General features: G+C 37.2%; 2 protein-coding genes across 2 annotated transcripts; one reads left to right on the plus strand and one right to left on the minus strand.

Moving 5' to 3' along the window:
* The first annotated feature begins 6,918 nt into the window (after window positions 1-6,918).
* Window positions 6,919-12,319, plus strand: LOC103452981 (serine/threonine-protein kinase PBL27-like). Its single transcript, XM_008392503.4, has 5 exons — window positions 6,919-7,448; window positions 8,178-8,374; window positions 8,649-8,838; window positions 10,652-11,043; window positions 11,170-12,319. Exons 1-5 carry the CDS (start codon window positions 7,301-7,303, stop codon window positions 11,797-11,799), a joined length of 1,557 nt encoding a protein of 518 aa, XP_008390725.1. The 5' UTR covers window positions 6,919-7,300; the 3' UTR covers window positions 11,800-12,319.
* A 482-nt stretch (window positions 12,320-12,801) lies between these two features.
* On the minus strand, window positions 12,802-19,702 carry LOC103452980 (ISWI chromatin-remodeling complex ATPase CHR11). Its single transcript, XM_008392502.4, has 25 exons — window positions 19,298-19,702; window positions 18,825-18,959; window positions 18,611-18,717; window positions 18,260-18,372; window positions 18,045-18,142; window positions 17,747-17,926; window positions 17,437-17,658; window positions 17,076-17,210; window positions 16,700-16,982; window positions 16,535-16,608; window positions 16,191-16,411; window positions 16,000-16,087; window positions 15,815-15,908; window positions 15,544-15,732; window positions 15,398-15,429; window positions 15,199-15,272; window positions 15,024-15,113; window positions 14,844-14,913; window positions 14,698-14,752; window positions 14,552-14,610; window positions 14,310-14,475; window positions 13,748-13,926; window positions 13,439-13,654; window positions 13,201-13,302; window positions 12,802-13,102 (listed from the first exon to the last, which is right to left on the minus strand). Exons 1-25 carry the CDS (start codon window positions 19,535-19,537, stop codon window positions 13,085-13,087), a joined length of 3,240 nt encoding a protein of 1,079 aa, XP_008390724.3. The 5' UTR covers window positions 19,538-19,702; the 3' UTR covers window positions 12,802-13,084.
* Window positions 19,703-21,010: the final 1,308 nt, after the last annotated feature.

The raw sequence follows: 21,010 nt of genomic DNA on the forward strand, positions 1-21,010 counted from the left end.
CAGTAATAACTGCAAATACAAGTTGAGAGGAAGACTATATACCTTTTGTGATGCAGCTGGAGTTCGTTATCGTCTGCGGTAATCTTCAACTCAAGTTGCATGAAAATGCTTGGGTGCTTTTGAAGTGTCGACAATAGAATCCTTTCCTTCTTTTAACTTAATTAATCTAATTTTCTTTCGATTAAATGATGGAGTAGCTGATCAGAGCCCATTTGAAACTCAAGAAGAGATTGAAATTGGGGAATGCTCATTGAAGCAGGTAAGGAATTGAAATTGGAAATTAGGAGTTTGATCTGAGTGCAAAGTCATTGGATGGAACTTTTGCTGCAGTATATAGTTATAAGGTCAAGTGCTCATTGAGGCTTTCTTTTTACTGTAGGTAAGTCAAAGAAAGCTAAGAAATAGAAAAAGAAGGATGGTAATTCATTTGAAACTCGAGAAGAGATTGAAATTGGTGAAATGCTCACTAAGGTTGGTAAGGAATTGAAATTGGAAATTGTGAAGCGGATCAGGATCCTCTCCTGAGCTTAGGAGGCCTCATGAGTAAACCCACCCCCTAAGCAAATTCATCGGACCGTTGAAATTTAATTCAACGGCTACATACAGGGGGCCCTTTTAAAAGTTATAATAAGTGTAGCCGTTGGATCAAATTTTAACAGTCCGCCATTTTGGACTCAATTTTGGATATATGTGCAAGTGCATTTTAGCCACATCACCATCATTCTCAAATTCATGCAAAATGTATATAGCTTGGATTTAGAAATCCGCCATTTTGGTTGTACATAGAATGCAAATTGAAAGACTTATTTTACCATGTGGATTCAGCTGTTTTGATTGGTTTATGAATTATTTAGATATAGATGAGTTGAACTGTAGTTACAATTTCAAATCCCGTAGCGGAGCACGGATATTCTTGCTGGTATAGACTACTCCGCATGCAACTAAAGATGTATATTCTGTTTGTGTGTTTCATTGGCGTGGCTTTGGTTGCTTCATCCCCACTTCAAGTTAATTAGCTTTTGTCAGGATAAAAAGCTATACAACGGAGAGAAAGCTATCGCAAGCATGTACATTTCATCAGACAAGTACTTGTCCTGCTTTTCATCCATGTCATCGATATATATCGATATAGATATATCGATCTAAACTCTGGAGAGTTCGATGCATGTATGCATATATATTCAAGAACTTGAAAAAGGTTGATAAAAAGATGATTAGAAGGGTCACTAATTCATGACTTGATGTAAGCGGCCAATTACTGTTTGTAATAAAGAGGTAAATTCCCAATTTACAAGCTCCAAAACTACCTCTAAACCCTTGTATTAATACAAAGATTAGCCGATATAATCGGCATTAACGCACCAAAAGCAAAAGAATTCTCTCGTTGCCGAAATCGTACAAGTAATAGTGAAGATTCCAATCCCATCTACTTTCACTTTGTATTATTAGATTGATTTTCCCAAGGCTAACAAATAAAATTAGGACGTGATGACGCTAAAACCTATATAATTGTGCTGGCTTCTATTGTCCTTGAGAATTATCATTGGCCTATTATTTTTATTTAAGAAATGCCAAGAAATTTTTTTAAGAAGTGAGATTCTTTGTGAATTCTGTATCACCTCAGGATTAACGTTAATTTTCGTAACAATATTATAAAATATTATGCAAAAAATATAAGGTGGCTAAGAGTCCATGGAGAGTCTCATAAGCATTTCTCTTTTCTTTTTTTTAATTAATTTTTTTAGCCAAAATAGTTCTTAAGATTGTCATAACTTCTCACTTTGGTCCATGAGATTTAAGATCGATAGAAGTGGTCCCTGAGATTGTCATAACTTCTCACTTTTGTCCACCATCAAATCATTTTAGTTCTTTTGTGAAAAATCTTCATTTAATTGAAGAAATCACTACTTCAATTAGAGGGATTGATTTGACAAAATACCCTCGGTTTAACAGAGATTTTTCACGGGATGACCAAAATGAATTGACGGTGGATAATCTTAGGAAGCACTTTTACTAATTTTAAATCTTAAGAGGGACCAAAGTGAGGAATTATGTAAATCTCAAGAACCATTTTGGTTAAAAAGCTTATTTTATTTTAACAAAAGTGGCCTACGATGCATGCCCTCGCATCGTGGCATGCCAAAACATCGTTGTTGGCCTCGACATGACAAGTTTCGCAAATTGTTGGCAGAATGCATGTCATGACACGCCATGCATTATGTCGACAATTCGCAATGCTTGTTATGGTGTGCCACAATATGAGGGTTAGCGTGTCAAGACAAGTCATGGCTTGTCAAGACATGTGATGCCCTGCATTATGGCAACAACTCGCAAGGCTTGTTATGACATGCATTTTTCTAACACTTTGCGTACTATTTCGAAATAATTTTAAAAAATGATAGGAAAAAGTAGACCTTGGGGTCTAAAATTATTTTTTTAGAAATTAGTACAAAACAAAACGCTATCATATATGAACATACCAGTAAGAACATGTTCATTAGTAAAGCTGAAAATTTATATGTGTTTTTACCGATAAGAACATGTTCATTAGTGAAGCTGCAAATTACAAGTTTTCTTACCAGTAATAACCTTTGTAAATTTTTAGCTCAAGAATGTATTCTTACTGGTAAGAACGCTTCATATATAATTGTCTACTATATTGTAGTAATTTTCAAAAGAAAAATTTAAGGCTCCAGAGTCTACTCAGAGTTTTTCATAACATACTCTATGCCAATCTAATCGTCCAACATTGCAACCCATACATTAGTGCATATGAAGTTTTGTATTATCAGTAGAAGTCTGGAAAGGTACCTAGATTGGTCGGTACTCATTGGGGCAAATCGTGTAGTGTATTTGACATTAGCAGTGTGACTCTGTATGATTGTTGGGTGATCAACTAAGCTTCTTGGTTATTGCTGAACATCAGCACATGCAGTTTGGTGCGTCCTTGTTAAGTCTGCAGAGGCTCACACCCTCACAGCCGTAGGTAGTGCCAATACATTCAGCTTTTAGCTAATGGCTACGAGGATTGAGGTCTATGGGTGCATATTGGGTTAGGTGGGATATTTATATGAGTTGAATTGAACTTGAAGTAGAGAAAGAACGAAGCAAACATTTTGTCTACATGTTCAAAAACTATTTTTTGTATACCCTAATTTAGCAGATTATGAAGCGTGCTTGTTCGATCGGTGGAGGAATTTTTATTGTATTTATATCTTTGGCAACGTGGTATTTTCATTCCACTCAAATTATAATATGTAACATTTAATATCACGTGACCGTATTATCTACACAAACAAAAATTTATCCATTTTGTATCATGGGAATTGCTAAATGCTCAAAAGTTAGGTTAGTGGGCTAGACAATTTTTTTTTTTAATTTTATTTTTTAGATTAAACTATATATAATAGAGGATGGATTTGTGGCACCATTTTTTTTCACAACTTTTGACACATGTTTTTATGGGACCCACTTCGTAATGTATTTCCATGATACGAACTGACTATTTTAAAGGTATTTTCTCAAAGATCATGTCTACCCACTAAAATCTAAAACCATATGACCATTGGGTTATATAATCGTATTTGTTCGTTTTTTTCACTATAAATGAATGTCTTTATGATTTCAGATTTGTCTAATTTTTTGTAGAATGATCTGTAAATAATGCTCTAAAATGCAAACGATATGAATCGTTAAAATATATTACGAAGTAAATTCTATAAAAACATGTACAAAAAATTGTGTAATAAAATGACGTTACCAATCAGCGTCTATATAATATCATGAAATGACAATTTAATTAAATGGTAAACAATTCAAATTCCAGCTCCTAAAAGCAATAGACAAAATGTCTTCCTTTTGACCTTTTTACTCACATTTGAATTCGTCACCCTCAATTTGTGAACTCATAATTTTTCTTCTCTTACCAAATAATTTTATTAATTTTGAGTCAGACTAATTGGGTTGCGGCAGGGATGTTAGGCAATAGTTGTTGGTTTATTTGACCAGAAAAAAAAAATTAAAAAAGACATTAATAATTTTACTGGGCCATTCCAAGTTACAGCAGACACTAATCAGTTCATCTTTATTAAATAAAAGGGCCAATTACATTTTATCCTCCTAAGTTTGGATACAGTTGCAATTTCATACAATATCTTTATAATATTTTAATTTCATACATTTACTTTTATTTCTCTACAATTTAATACTTTCGTTAGTTAAACTGTCAATTTGACTGTTAAGTAATGATGCGATAAACGTGGATCACACATTCCATTCCGCGCAAGGCCGCCACCACTGCAAACCCCACGCGCCGACACTCTCTGCCTGCAACCCAACAAACCAGGCGCACTGCAAACCACCACCTAAAACTGCGAGCCCAATTCCCACAATTTTTGTTTTTGGTTTGGTAGGTCTCCCTCTATCTCTTTTGGCTTTCCTATTTTGTATCTTCTTGGCAGAGCCGATCTGAGGGTGTGCAACAGGTGCCACAGTAAGGAACCCCCGATTCGGAAGAGCCCATAAATTTTCATTACATGTATACAAATACATATAAAATAATTAGATGCAAAAAACAATCTTATTTGTGGTTCTAGCACAAGCGGTTTAACTCTTCTTTCTTATAGCCCATGTACTGGGTTTGAATCCCAGTGATATTATTTTGTTATATTTTAAGCTTTTGCAAATGTGTAAATAGAAGATAACAAAAAGGCATTCAACGTGTATCAAACTCAGGACTTTTGAAGGTAAGGAAAAACACAAACAACTTATTTTTGTTGCAATAACTTATAATATTTTAGTTTTATAGATGAAAAAATTAAAAAATAAATAATAATAAATAAATATAACATTAAAAAAAATGAAGGGCCTTCATCTAAGTTTTGCACAAGGCCCCTCAATACTCAGGGCCAACCCTGCTTATTGGAGCGGCGTCGATCAGAATCCGATTTCGCAGTAAAAAATTGTTGAAGCGAGAGCACGCCAAGACTTAGGCCATCAACTCAGAGTTAATGGAGAGCCTTACTTTCCAAAAAGTTTCTTTAACATTTCTCATAACTTATACAGTAATATTATTCATACCATGTTTTTATACTATATTTATATATCACCTTAGGTGGCATCTGATGTTGACACCCACATTATTTGAAAAATTTGCAAAACCCAAGGAAATGAAGGAGCAAGACTCATCGTATATTACAATCATAATTTAACTAACTAGTTTTTCTTAATTATTAGTTTATTAAATAATGAACTAAATTTAAAATTTTGATTAATTCAAATGATGTGGCTGTTCACATCAAATACCACCTAAGGTGATATAAAATGTGGTACAAAAACATATGAATAACATTAATTATATTTGGTTTTTCAAATTTTAAAAATTGTCAGAAATGTACTGCTACTGTGATCTCTCCCCCATAAGGTTGGATCAGACACCATGACGGCACACCTTTTATCCACTAGAGAGGAGTAGCCCATTGACCCATCTCTCCATCCAAAGGCTCAAACCCCAACATCACGAACAATCAGATAGTCCCTACCGCACCGGATAGCAGCCCTCTTGGAGGCAGATTGTCTGCCCTACTTTTGTCATACATTTCGCATCATCTCCTGTGTTGTGCGGTCACGGTTAAATCACGTCAATATTTTATATTAATTTTTTTATAGATATAATAAAATAAAATACAATAAGAATATAAAATATTCACGTGATTTAATTGTAACAGCACAAATAAAAATGAATGAGAAAGATATGATATTGGGAAGGCAGGCAATCTGCCTCCAGTCCAGCTCTCTTCCCTACTCAAAGTCTCTGCGTAACTAATTATAATACATGTGTTAAGAATCGTGTGGATGCACATCCATCGGGAAGGTGGGTCCCACTTTCCCGACCGTGATTATGATTATTATTAGTACATTGGTTAATTTTGACGTCCGTCCAAGTACCGTTTTTCAATGCAGTCGGAATTCGATGAAGTATTATTATTATTTTATTTAAATTATAATATATTTATTGACAAGAATATATAATAATATATTGTATTTACATATTTTTAATTAATTTTTAAAAAAGTTAGGCATGTAAAAAATTATATATTATATGAATATTAGTGTGTATATATTTGACTGAGAATAGTTATTGGTATTTCAAAAATCTCATTCTACACTCTTGATAAGTGTATTTTTTTTCTTCCAAATATAGAAAGTTTAGAATGTAAAATGAGATTTTTGAAGTGTCAATAACAATTCCATATTTGACCATAAAAAATTATCATATATGAATTTAAATTTATCAAGTTCACTCTCAAAGGAGGCCAGGGCAGAGCTCAAAATTTTCCTTAGTTAAAGGGCATTAATCTCCACTTATATTTGAGAGACAAAAAAAAAGTTATGATTAGAATTTCTTCTATAGTTTCATGGTTTTTTTTTTTTTACTCAAATTTGTTAAGCCAATTTCTACATATTTTTTCTTGATAAAAGCTTATTATATTATTTAAAATTTTCAACTAATCAATTAAAGTACTGTAAGCATCGTGAATTTTTTCTCTAAACAGAATTTCAGTCAGAGCAACAGCTCTATAGGCACCCTTGAGAGAGGCATATTAATTTTCATCAAGCTTTATTATATACATTAAATAAAATAATATGTTACATGAGTTCTTAGTATTTATTAAAATTATCTATACCAAAAAATCACAAAGTAAATAAAAAAATAAAAAATAAAAAAATAAAAAAGCAGAGCAAAAAGGTTAATTTCTTTTTTCTTGGTGGCATCAGGGCATCTTCTTATTCTTCCATGAGATTAACATTACGTATGAGTATTTAGCTCCAGATGACTACATAATTTCATAATTAATTAAAAAGTTAATCACCCCTCTTATTATTTATTATTGTTTGTTTTGAGATATATTATTTCATTATTGTTGGTCCGCTTATTTAACATATATTTTTAACTTGTATTATATTTTTCGTGGGGGTCTTCTTTTTCTTTACCTTCTCTTCTTACACCACAGGACCACACCAGCTTTTTTTCTTCGATTTGTTGATCTGCTTCTTCAGATATGTTGGTCTCGATCTTCCCCTTAAATGGCCACTTGGAATCCTAGAGAGAGAGAGAGAGAGGGAGAGGGAGAGAGAGAGGTAGAAAGTGGGTGAATTTTGAAATTTTGATTGGAATTGTGAGATGGGATTGTGTGTGTGGACTGTGGGGAAGAAGGTAGGTGATGACTGATAAGTGATTGTTGAAAAAGTTTTGAACTTTTTGTTGGGGGGCTTTTGATTTTTTGCTTGGAGTTTTGATATGGGTGGGTGCTTTCCTTGTTTTGGGTCATCCAAAAACAAAGAGGGCAGTGGTGGTGGTGGTGGTGTCAAGGAAGTGACCAAGAAGGACTCATCAGTTAAAGAAGGCTCAGCTGCTCAGTCTCACCGTGTTACAAGAGTTAGCTCTGGTGAAATTTTCTCTCCAATTTTTTATTTTTTCTGGGTTTCTTTGGTTTTTGATTGGTGGATTGTGGTTGTGCTGAATTTTGTGATTTTTTTTTTTTTGGGTTTTATGGTGTTTTGTAATCATGGGTTGCTGGTAGAATTTGTAATTGGGTTGATCTGATGCATCTGTGGTTGTTGTTGGATGGTTTTGGTTGGTTTGGTAATTGGGGTTTTTATGGTTTCTCTGTTGGAGTAATTCCTTGTTTGTTGATTTTCTCGTATGTGTTGTTTGAATTTGAACTTGATGGAGATCTACGATTAGTTCCTGAAGTTTCGAGCATTTTTCTTTCGGTTTATAGCGTTTTGTGTTCATTCTTTAACCTTCAAATGTGAGTGAGAGAGAGATTCTGATAAGTTAAAGTAACAAAAATTTAGATTTCATGTTTTAAGCTTTAAGTTGACATGTTCATGGAATAACTGTTATGACATTTTATGTGTGCAACAGCATGGAGTAATTGTCATTGTTAGTAATTTGATTCTGAGGTGTTTGCTTCTGCATTTGCATTGAAGTAACATATAGGCCGGTTCAACCATTATCCTTCCTCGTTTTTCTTTCTTTCTTCCCATATTTATGAATGACCGTTAGGCTACTAAATAGTTTCTATAACTTCAGGAAGATGTTATCTTGGCTCTGTGTATCGTAGTTTCATTGTTAACCAAAGGCCTTTCTAACTTCTTTGCTCCTTTTGCAGACAAAAAGTCTCGGAATGGTTCTGATCCCAAGAAGGAACCACCTATTCCAAAAGATGGCTCGACAGCACACATTGCTGCACAGACATTTACCTTCCGAGAGCTCGCAGCTGCAACGAAGAATTTTAGGCCAGAATGTTTGTTGGGTGAAGGTGGTTTTGGACATGTCTACAAAGGTCGCTTGGAGAGCACAGGACAGGTAGGTTGATTGGTTTGGAATTAAATGAAGAAACATCATCAAAGCATGTTTTAAGTGTTTTTCTGAGTCATTTATACAATCTGTATAATTTAGGAACTTATTAAGCATTTTAGCACATTTTCCATTTTCCAAAGATGATGTGCAGAGTTTATTTGTAACATCAATTGCTGATTTTATATCTAGTCCATGATGTGCAGAGTTTATTTGTAACATCAATTGCTGATTTTATATCTAGTCCATGATAGATGTCCCCTATGGAATTATTTGTTGCCAGGTAGTTGCCGTGAAACAACTTGACCGGAATGGCCTTCAAGGAAATCGAGAGTTTTTGGTGGAGGTTCTTATGCTCAGCCTTCTGCATCACCCAAACCTTGTCAACTTGATAGGCTATTGCGCTGATGGGGATCAACGCCTCCTTGTTTATGAGTTTATGCCTTTGGGATCCTTGGAGGATCATTTACACGGTCAGATTGATTTTCTCTTTTTACCATAGAAAAAGATAATGACTCTTCATTTTTTAGTGGCGATGCATCTTATATTAATTACCTATTCTTGATAACTTGTTCTGCCTGTGTTAGTCCTCGAATGTTAGTTTCCTTAAGGTGATCTTATGATCTTGCACTAGGATTTTAGGGATTCTTTTATGGCAACATTTCTCACATGAAACAAGAGTTAATCAGGGATTCAGCTATAATAGATTACCGTCACTGAAGTAGATGGGAATGCTGGTGAGTGATGATTAATTACTTAATTAGTCATTCCTGCTATTTATTTTACCATTCTGTCTTCGGGTCTGCACTCAACTGCTAGCATAATCCCTTGGTTACACTGCATGAGTTCCTTTTTTGGTCAAAGTCATAGTGTTGTGCACTTCTTTCATATTTGATTATGCTTTCCATAGTGAGTTGTGGGATTCAAATCAGAAAAGCTTTGATAAAAAAATTTATTGAAGAAGATATGGTAATGCTTTATAATTCTAAGTTCTGTAATCTAGCCATCTAGCTCCTCATTGGCTTATGACTTCTGGAATAGCTCTTTGGGTTTATTGCGTTGGCGTGGCGTTGTGTTTCTGTTGTAGTTCTAGGCTTGTTTTGAGTAGTGAAAGTTCCAAATTTCATATTTTTCATATTTGTCAGTCCATGGAATGTGTACATTTAGGATACTAGTAGGCTAAGAAAGGCGCACTGTGATGCACATGGGATATGTACAGAATCCTATACGTAAGGCTGACATGGTAGTGAATGTGGATTCAACATAGAGGAAACCTTTAATCTGATCACCACTTTGTCGTAGAAGACATAAGGGATATTTTTACTGTATATTTAGTGGCTGATGCCAGAAGCGTCTTATTTACTGAATGTATGAAACCAAAATAAGGTCAGTAAGATAAATGCATGGAAATAAAGGAATAGACAATTTGGATTATTAGGATTGTTTGCTTTTCTGATAAGTTGAGGGTTATACCTGTCAAAGTTACAGTTGAGGGTAATTTTCCAAAATGGTTTTCCCATTGTTGATTGGATTCAAGGTCAAGGTATCAAAAAAGGACCTTCAAAAAATTGTTGGAACAGAAAAAAAAAAAAAGTGTGTAAAAGGTCCTAAGTGAAGCTATGTAGCAAAAAGGTTTTCGTCAAGTTAATAGCTCCAATGATATGAACTGCTTTTCTGATGGTCAACTATGAAGACCCGGGTTCAAGTTTACCAAGGATCCCTAGGAAACCTTTCACGGTACAAACAAGTGAACGACTAAATACTTCTATGTTAAAGAAAGAATATGTTAATTGACGGTTATTGGCCTTTTCTGCAAACTGAGTACTTTTCTAACATCTAACATTCGAAGAGAGTATATGATTCAACGATGCATGGAAGAATGTGCATACATATGCCGCTATTCCTACATTTCACATGTACAAATCACTTCATTGACACATGTGTCAGGTCATTATTATTTGATTCTACTACAAGTCAACCATTCATTACCTGTCTCTTGTACAACCGCTAGGGTTCTAGAAATAGAGGGAAGTTTTTGTGTTTGATGCCATACCCTGAATATCTGGAGATCTAAGTACTACTTAATTAAGTGCACCGAGAAGCAAATATTGTGCTCAGTCATATCACCAAAACCCTAAACCCTAATTTTGCAGTATCATTATCCCTTTTTTTCTTCAACAATTTCTTCTCCCTTCAAATCTCTTTATTACTTACAAATCTGAAGTTTGTTTTCTGTGCGTAAAATTTCTTTAAATCATCCAGATTGCTTCTCTTTTACTTGTTCAGATCTTCCATCAGACAAGGAGCCCCTGGACTGGAATACAAGAATGAAGATTGCAGCTGGTGCAGCTAAGGGTTTGGAATACTTGCATGATAGAGCAAACCCTCCCGTCATATACAGAGACTTGAAGTCGTCAAACATCCTTCTTGACGAGGGCTTTCACCCAAAGTTATCTGATTTTGGGCTTGCAAAACTAGGTCCCGTTGGTGACAAGACGCACGTGTCCACCCGTGTGATGGGAACATATGGCTACTGTGCTCCAGAATATGCTATGACTGGCCAACTCACTCTGAAGTCTGATGTCTACAGTTTTGGAGTCGTCTTCCTTGAACTTATTACAGGGAGAAAAGCCATTGATAATACCCGAGGTCCTGGAGAGCATAATCTTGTTGCATGGGTAAGTATGCATTTGTCATTATTAGAATTTTAGTTGGCAATATTTCTTTAGTATGACTCCACGAATTCACTTGAAGCGCTTTCCTTTTGTTTTCGCCTTTTCATTTTGTGGATCTTCGGTTTACAGGCACGGCCACTTTTCAAGGATCGTAGGAAGTTCCCGAAAATGGCCGATCCACTATTGCAAGGCCGTTACCCAATGCGAGGGCTTTACCAAGCTCTTGCTGTTGCAGCCATGTGTTTGCAGGAACAAGCGGCTACAAGGCCTCTAATAGGGGATGTTGTGACTGCTCTCACGTACTTAGCCTCCCAAACATATGATCCAAATGCAGCCACTACTCCTAGCAACAGAGGTGGTTCATCTACTCCTAGGCACAGGGATGAACGAAGGAACATGGGAGATGGGCTAGATAGCCCAGATGAGTATGTACGTGGTGGGCGACATGGTTCTCCGGCTACGCATAAAAACTCACCTGATTTCAGAAGAAGAGACCCCAATAGGGACTTGAATACCGGCGTAGAATTAGGGAGGATTGAAACTGGCACTGGGTCTGGGAGAAGATGGGGTTTAGATGGGTTGGAACGACAAGAGTCTCAGAGAGACAGCCCACAAAGTGCTGGGAGAGCACGGGAAACTCCAAGAAACCGTGATCTAGATAGAGAACGTGCAGTTGCTGAGGCAAAGGTTTGGGGCGAAAATTGGAGAGAAAAGAAGCGAGCAAATGCGATGGGTAGCTTTGACGGAACAAATGAGTGAATGCAGCAACAAGGCAAGTAAAATTTTCTTCCGAGGAAAAATGTGTTGAAAGTTACTGGGGGAACATTGCGATGAAAGAGAAATTGCGAGAGCTACATTCATCCTTTACATATTGGTGTCCATGCTCACTGAGGGAATACGTGCTGTGTCATCCTCCGGCTTTGGCTATTGTTTGCTTGTGATATCATTCTTGTAGTTGAGTATGGAAACTGAATGCTCGGGTATTGCGATAAAGGAAGAAACACGGTAAGAGAAAGGGATTGGAGGAAGGGGGGTAGTTTAATGATTTTCGGGTAGCGCCCGACAACAGAATGGTTGTATGCAACATTTTGGTCTTTGTATTAATTTTCCGATGCTCGTATTACAGGACAGGAGGGAAATTTGTCGGAATGATGTGTAATTTTTGCCCCTTATGATGTGTAGCCTGTAGATTTTGGGGAATTAGTGAGTTTGGTTTTGATGATGCTGTTACATGTTTGTACTCTCATACAATCTCATGTATGAATGGATTTCTGAGTCATGTTTTCAGCCTATACAGAAACGTCTGATCCCATGTAAAATTCCTCCTTTTGTGAAGTTATCTTCCCTTCGTGTTTCTTCATCGTCTTCATCGTTCAATTTACAAAAATGCTACTGCAGAATATTGGTTTTCATGCTCTGCTTTTGGTGAAGTTATCGCAACCTCTATGGTTACTACTTGACAACATTCTAATTAGACCACCAAACCCTTGCTAGAAAACCATCGACGAGAGAGGTCCTCAAGGTCAGCAGCCAACTTGACTAAACTCATGTCTGCTAGTATTATCAAACAATTGAGGTTTTGTCCCCTTAAAAGCCTACGCCATTAAAAACTAGGGTAAAGATAAGTTGCATAATAATATTGTAAACTACGGCAAAAACTCAAACTTGAGTGCAAGACAGCAATCACACGATAATAGTAATAAATCAAATTTCCGGCCCTCTGGAAAAGAAATATTTACTGCAAGTGCAAACGGAAAGGAATTAACCAAAGATACATCTCATTGAATGACATCCATGGCGTTCAAAACATTGTGTAAATCAGAACTAGTCTACTTGTTTATACATCTTTATAATTCAGCCAACCCTTCCGTAACAATATCACGGGCGCTACCAAGACACAGGTTATGTTGAAGCCTGCCCGTGATCCCAAAAACATCGGGTGAAAATGAAACTAAAACAGCCTAAACTCAATGCTCCATGCTTTTCGATGTCGAATTATCTGGATGTCCCAGCACCCAAGAACATCCAGGATCTTAATGTATGATCATTTCCTCCTTTTTCCCTGCAAAAATTAGTAATTTCAATTATTTAAGCCATCAGCCAACATTTAAAAGGAGATTACACATCAACAAATTCTGCAACTCGACAAAAGAAACATACCGAGCTGACATAATCATCCATGGTTAATTGCTTCCTCTTCTTTCCAGTATTTGGGCTCTCAGTTGGCTGTCTACCCAAGGCCCGCTTTGATGGTGTCATGCTCTGAAACAAAACACGATACATGATAACGCATTCGCTAATTTGGGACATTTGCTTTAGAACAAGCTTGGCACTAGACCAGGAACGAAAAACAAAAAATAAAGCACAGAACAAATGTGTGCATTTGGTGCCTTCAAACCTTAGCAAGCTTCTTCTCTTTGCGGGCCTGTCTCTCCCTCTCATCGTATTCTTGGTTCTCTTTCTCCACCAATCTAATTAATGTATCACACCTCCTAGCAAGTTCCTGAGTTGTGCGAGACTTCACAAACCAATCAAAACGAAACAAGGGTGATGTGCGGAATTCTGCCTTCAATTCGTCCCAATTCCCATACCCAAGTTTGTGAACCATGCATATCTGTAGTATAATAGACACGAAAAACCACTAGAGATGAAACATCAAAAATCAGAAGTTTGCATAGAACAGAAGCTATAGAGTCTCAAACTGTACCATGAAACGATCGCATTCTTCATTGTACAACTTCCCCTTGTTTTGACCATACTGGATTTTCAATTCCAGCCATGGATTCTTGTAACGATCCAACTTCTTCCCAATGGCTTTCATGATCTCATCTTTGCGGGAAATTCTGGCCTCACCTCTTTCAATGTTCTTAATGATCCTGTCATAATCTGAAAGCACCAATAGAGTCAACAATTTGGAATCTAAGGTTCCAAAATCATAACAGCTCACTAAACAAAACCAAAGGACATTGTATGTATAATGTACGTATATAAACATAAGCGTCCCAAGTCAGCTCAATTACAAAGTATGGTTTTTTTTCTGATTTGCCAGTCAAATGATATGAAATTCATACCTGGACGACCGGGAATAAAATCATGTTTTTTGGTAAATTATTTAGATTTAAAACCAATTCATGTTGCATGTAGATAGTGTGTTTTAAGGATACCAATTCCAAATCCTGCCTTTCAACATTTCCAAATAGAGCCTTAGACCTTAACCAACGACATTGTCTACCTAACCCTACAACACACAACTGTTGGATACCACTTACCATTTAACTCCTTGTATCTTTCTTTAAAAACCTTTGCGTATCTTTCAACTTCCTCCTCTGTTTTCCCTTCCATCTCAGCAGCAATGCTTTTTATGTCATTACGGCCATACTTCTCACAGCCCCTAATGAAGGTATTAAAATCTCTTCTACTCCAAGTAGAGAAACCCTGAAATTGACCAATTAAAAAGCTCAATAAATAAAACCTATACGAGAACCTCATTTGCAGCATACATTATACTTGCCTCTTCTAACAGGCTTTCCTTTTCTTCCACCTCCTCAGCAGTCAAAGGATCTCCAACTTCTAAACATTTGTACATGCAGTTAGCAGATGGAATAGCAGAAAACACAAAAGCACATGGACTCGATTCTTATGAAAAACAATAAATACCTTCTGGTTCCTCCACCTCTATTGTATCTTTCAACTGATTCTTCTGATGAGTTTGCTGTGAATTTTTCAATAGAATTAAGATAGATAAATAGGGTGCAAAGGCATACATCTCAAGCCATAAAAAATAAGAGTTCACTTATACATACCATGAGGAACCGTACTTCCTTCTCATACAGCTCATTCAACCTCTGTGTGTTGAAAAATTGGAAATCATGTCTGGAGACAAAAAGGCAGAATAGACCATAAATATTATTGAGCATTTTAAAAGGTCAAAGAACACAACACAGATGAGAATCAGTCAACAGCTAGGATAAGGAGGCACTTACAATTGAGGCATGCGTGGAATTCGAGGCTCTTTCGGTTTTGCTGGAGCACCTTGGCGCATTGTTTGCTTAAAGTATTCGGACTCTGAGTAACTAATAACGAAAGCACAAAAATTCAGATTTAGAAACTAGGAGCAAGTAAATGCAAAGTAAAGAGGCAGACAGGTAAATTCCATACTTGCGCTTCCGCTCTCTTTTTGGTGGTTCAATCCAGTTATCGCTAACAATTTTCTTGAAATCAAGCTTGTCATCCTTCATCAGGTAAAAAGATACACATAAAATGAGTTATAAATCACAAAGATGAAGGTAAGCCAAATGAAATATACCATATCAATAAAAACTTGATAGAAAAAGAAAATTAAAAGAATAATGCCAACCTTTTCATCATCAAAGTCATACAATTCAGCAGCTGCAGAAACAGCACCAACATTAGAAAATTGCAATTTCCATTTTAACATCGATTGCAATAACAAAAATATAATCAAATGGATAAAGGACAATAACAATAAGTTGACAAACATACTATCATCCATCTTAAATTTGATAGCATCTTCAGTAAATTTCTTCATCTTTGCATCAAGCTCAGCAGTTGTCTCTTCTCCTTTAGCAATAATCCTATCTATGTCCTCATCTGTAATGGTGCTATCCTTGGAACTGAAGACCATTTCAGCACCAAACCTCACCATTTGAAGTAACTCATCTTTATTAACAGCTGCATACAATAACAAAATTAAAGGGAATAAATTTGTGTATACGCTTATTTTAAAGATCTTAGAAAAAATTGTGTTGCTTACTTTTTTGCTCTGCTAAGCGCCCTTGTTGAATCACCAAAGCATCAAGAGCAAGCTTTTTATAAGCCCTCTCAATAACTTTTTCTTCAATAGTATACTGTTTCAAATGTAAACGATTCACAGTGAGGAACTACCCATATACCAAAATTACTTGGTTTGAAATGTTTCAGATCAGAACACATTCATACCTCGGTGCAGAACCGGAACACTTGAACTTCTTTCTTTTGACCAATCCTGTGAGCACGATCTTGTGCTTGCAAATCAACTTGAGGGTTCCTACAACACATCACATATTAAAGCATATCAAACAGCTGAGGCATAGACATGCAGACAGAACAACAATGACTATCAGTATAAAGAAAATGATAAAGATGCTCACCAATCACTGTCATAAAGGATGACAACATCTGCAGTGGCAAGATTAATACCAAGTCCTCCAGCTCTGGTTGATAGCAAAAATACAAATTTCTCACTTCCAGGCTTGTTGAAGGCATCAATAGAAGCATCACGATCTTCTCCACCAGTATTGCCATCAATCCGACAATACAGGTACCCCCGTAACATTAAATAATCTTCCAGGATATCTAGCAGCCTAGTCATCTGACATTTAAACCAAGGACCATATAACACAATTGAGATACATCTCTGGGCATGCATTGCAACTTGCAACGTATTTGCTTACACTCAAATGAAAGTATAATGATTTCACAGAACAGAACTAACCTGTGAAAATATTAGGACCCTAGAATCACGCTCCTTTAACTTTGGAAGCAACTTATCCAAAAGAACCATTTTACCTACAATTGAAAATTTAACAAGGATGAGTTCGATGATCAAACAAACAATATGCATCAACGAAGTCAGTGAATTTTAAAATGTCAAGCTTACCAGCATTTGTGATGAGATGGTCTCCAGTCGTATAAGGAGGCCCGGGCTCAGCACCTTGAAAAAGATAAGGATGATTACAGCACTTACGAAGCTGCATTGCTATGTTCAGAAGGCGCTTACGTTCTCCACCAGCATTAACAACTTCAAGATCTTTTTGTAATAAAGCCCTGTAGTACTGTTTCTGCATTTGTGACATGCCTACTTTGAGTATTGTTTCTTTTTTCGGAGGCAAACCTTTCTCAACATCTGACTTCAACCTTCTAAGAAGAAATGGCCGGAGGACCTTAAAGAAGAATAAATCAAAGTGAGATATTGCAATCATAAAGCAGGGAGGACCAAATACTGTACTCAACAGTTGAGATGCCGTTAAGCCTACCTTGTGAAGCTGTTGAACAACCTCTTGCTGGTCGTTCTCACCAGATATTTGAAACCATTCATCAAAAGTTTCAGCAGAACTAAATATCTCTGGCAGGAGAAAGTTAAGCAGAGACCATAGTTCGTGAAGATTATTCTGCAAGTAAACCGCGGAAAAAAAAAATCAAGCATGCTTAAAAGGAATATTCTTGCTACTTTAAAATTAAATTTAACATAGGTTACCCTCCAAAAATTACATCCAGGCAGAAAAGATTGTAAACTTTCAAGTGTCATGCTAGATAAGCATAAATAAAACATCATCAAACAAAATTAATCCAGCATGTAGCATGTCCCAAAAATCAAAGAAAGATCAGAATTCATACCTGAAGTGGTGTACCCGTAATTAGGAGGCGGAAGTTAGTATTATACAGCCTCATTGTTTTTGAAAGCAGTGAATTCTCATTCTTGATACGATGAGCTTCATCAATTATTATATAACGCCAGCTAAAACGGCGTAAGCAGGTCTTCTCTTTGATGGCCATTTCAAAACTTGTAACACATACATCAAAATTCCCGGCAACCAGCAGGTCCTCACGTATATGCTTCTGCAAGATATAGAAAGTAATGAAATCTTGAACAGAGTATCCAAAACATAAATAACTCACCCATACAAATCACACCAGAATGACTTACTCTTTCATCAGGATTACCAAGAAACTTCACAGCACGCAAGATGGGGCAGAAACGCCGAATCTCATTCATCCAGTTTCCAAGAGTAGACTTTGGAGCAACTACCATATGAGGGCCAGTTATTCCTCTAAACTCATGCAGGTATCCCAATAAGGAGATGGTTTGCAATGTTTTACCAAGCCCCTGATGGAAGAGAACAAAACATATTCATCATTAAGACAGCTCACACAAAGTAAATACACAATTCAATATATGGAAGAAAGGAAAGATTTAACCCTATTAGCCGCAAATCGATGCTTACCATTTCATCTGCAAGGATTCCATTTATACCATTTTCATAGAGTCGTATGAGCCAGTTCAATCCAGCCAGTTGGTAATCCCTCATCTTCCCCTGAATACCTGCACAAAGGGAAAAAGGAAAGGCAAGTCTTAAACTTTAAACTGTGAAGTACATCATTTGAATACAGCCTTCTAAAAGTTAGAGAAAATCAACTAGATTGAAGAAAAATCTCTCACAAGAAGGTTGTGTCAAAAGCCGTGTGGTTCCAGCCCCAGCCAAACCATCTTCTTCCTCCTTAAGGCATTCTTCATCCTCTTCCTCTTCAGTTATTTTGGAAGCATGGCGACCTCTAAATTTGTGATTAAACATGTAAGCACCAGTAAGAACTTTAAAAATCTTACTTCACTATTGCAAATATCATAACCAATCATAGGCATTCATCCTACTTTTTTAAACAAAAGAAATTCTAGCTCAAAAATTCAATTCCTATTTATCTCTTCAAGGCAAATAAATTTCCGAAGACAATAATCAATGACATGATAGTTTAGATTGAATACGCAAGACTCTTCAATGATTATTGAACTTACTTTCCCTTCACTTTCTTCTGAGATGCAGATGGGTCACCTTTAGCAAAATGGGCAAATAACTCTGTTTGCTGCAGAAGATACTTCAACCGTCCCTTCCCCTTATTGTTCTGCAATTAAACCAACACCAAAAAAAATCAGCTACCTTATAAAAAGGACTATATATCCAATAACAAGTACAAACGCAGCACTGTATTAACCTTTCCAATGCACTCACCATGTCAGCCTCAATGGCTGCATTTTGTGCATCCAATATTTCCTGAACCTTTTGTCTCTTCATATTTTGCATGTCTCTGAGCCTCGCCTTCTCACGTTTTCCAATTTCAGCATTACTTAAATTAGCTTCATCATCCTGCATGAAAAACAGAACCTTTGGTCAGAAAAGGTGTGCCGAAATGCTTTGGCACTTAAACCAGCAAATCTTAAAGGCTCAAACCCAAGTACAATATGCAATTGACAACTATTATCCACCAAAAAATAAATAATTTTGAGAAGTTATGATTCTTCTATCCCAAAAAAGAGTAGGAGTAACCGATCCCTAGACCGCCAAAACCCTAGCTCAACAAATTCCCAAATTTCAATTTGCAACAACCCAAGCGCAGTAACACCTCACAGCTCAGATCCGGTGAAAAGAACGAACAAAGCAAAACCGTAGACACTACCGCGATGGCAAAATCATAAATGTTATACCTCTTCTCCATCCAAACCATCATCGTTCTCATCGACCGGCACGTCATCGTCGGAGCCAGGGGAGTTCTCGTCGGCGGCGACCTCGTCGTCGTCGGAGTCAGCGGGGCGAGCCACGGCTTCGAGCTCCTCCTCATCGACCTCGTCCTCCTCCTGGTCGTTGATCGGCTCTTCGTCGGACGAATTGGAGCCGTTGGATAGGGCTTCGTCGGACGAAACCTGAGGCTTCGAAGCTCTCGCCATGGCGGTTGTTAATTTCTCAGATCGAGGGTTTCGTAATGAAAGAGGAGAAGAGTGAGAGATAAAAAGAGAAGAGAGAGAGAGGGGGGTGGCTTTAAATTTTGGATTTTTGAAGCCCCTGGGCGAAAATAATGAAAACTTGAAAACTTTGAAAATTTAGCGAGAGTGGGGGTGCTTCGGGGCGGAGGAGGTTATTAAATAGATGCGTTTACAGCCGTCCGATTTGGAAACTGAGATGTGCGGTTTAGAAAAGCGTTCGGTGGGAAACATCAGAATTTCCCGCCAATTGGAAAGTGTGATTTCCCGCTCCTGTGTAATTGGGTCGTTGGTTCTGTTCCTCATGGAACGGGTTCCCGGATCATCTGCTCAAAAAACTTCTTTTTTTTTTTGTTTGGGTGCCCTTTTGGGTTTACGGGCTCAATATTTTCTAGGATTAACTCAATTTATTACTTTAAAGTTTTTTTATTTTCATCATCTGATACATGAATTTTTTTCCATCTCAGAGTGGTATATAAAGTTCTAATTTTGGGACACTTTTATATATCCGTTATGATTGCTGTTAAATTTGCCGTTAACTGATGACGTGGCATCCACGTAGACAATGATTGGGCGTCACATGAATATTAAAAAATAAAAACTAAAAAAATTTAAAATAAAATAAAAATAAAAAAACTTCCCTTCTCTCCTCTACACCCACCCTTCCCCCTTCCCGCTTCGACTCCACCCACTCCATTTCTCTCTTTCTCTCCCTTCCACATCTCTCTCCGTCAATGGCCTCCTCCAAGTCTACTTTACTAATCACCACCTAATTCCTCCTCTTTTTTTTTTCTCTTCCACAACCACCACCATCCAATTAAGCTCGGCCCAAGTCCCCAAAAACAATCTCAACCATCGTCGGATTTCAAATGCACTAATCATTGGATCCACATCCGACAATTCCTGTCAGCCTTCAACTTTAATCTTTTCTCCAACTGCTTCGGCTACCCTCTATTCGACGACTCTCGCTAACGTCGTCTACCTCCTCTACTACACCAGCATCGATTCCCTCCGCTACCTTTACGACCTCGATTAGAATTCCTGCTCTGAGCATGGCCTCAATTTGTTTGAGTTTTTGACTCAAGACGACCCAAATTCATGGAATCAAAATATCAGTATCTCCACCGTCATCAAATATGGTAAATAGGGTTCAGAGGTTCAAGCTCATGGGGCCGTCGAAAAGGATAGTGGGGTTGGGTGGGTGGAGTCAAAGATGAAGGGGGAGGGTGGGTGCAAATGAGAGAAGGGAGAAAGGGTATGGGGACTTGGGCCGAGCTTAATCAAATGGTGGTGGTTGTGGGAGAGAAGAAGAAGAAGAAGAAGAAGAATGAGGTGGTGATTAGTAAAGTGGACTTGGAGGCCATTGACGGAGAGAGATGTGGGAGGGAGAGAGAGAGATAAATGGAGTGGGTGGAGTCAAAGATGGAGGGGGAAGGATAG

Source organism: Malus domestica, chromosome 13 (assembly GCF_042453785.1).
Source record: "Malus domestica chromosome 13, GDT2T_hap1".
In the NCBI taxonomy this organism is placed as follows: Eukaryota; Viridiplantae; Streptophyta; class Magnoliopsida; order Rosales; family Rosaceae; genus Malus; species Malus domestica.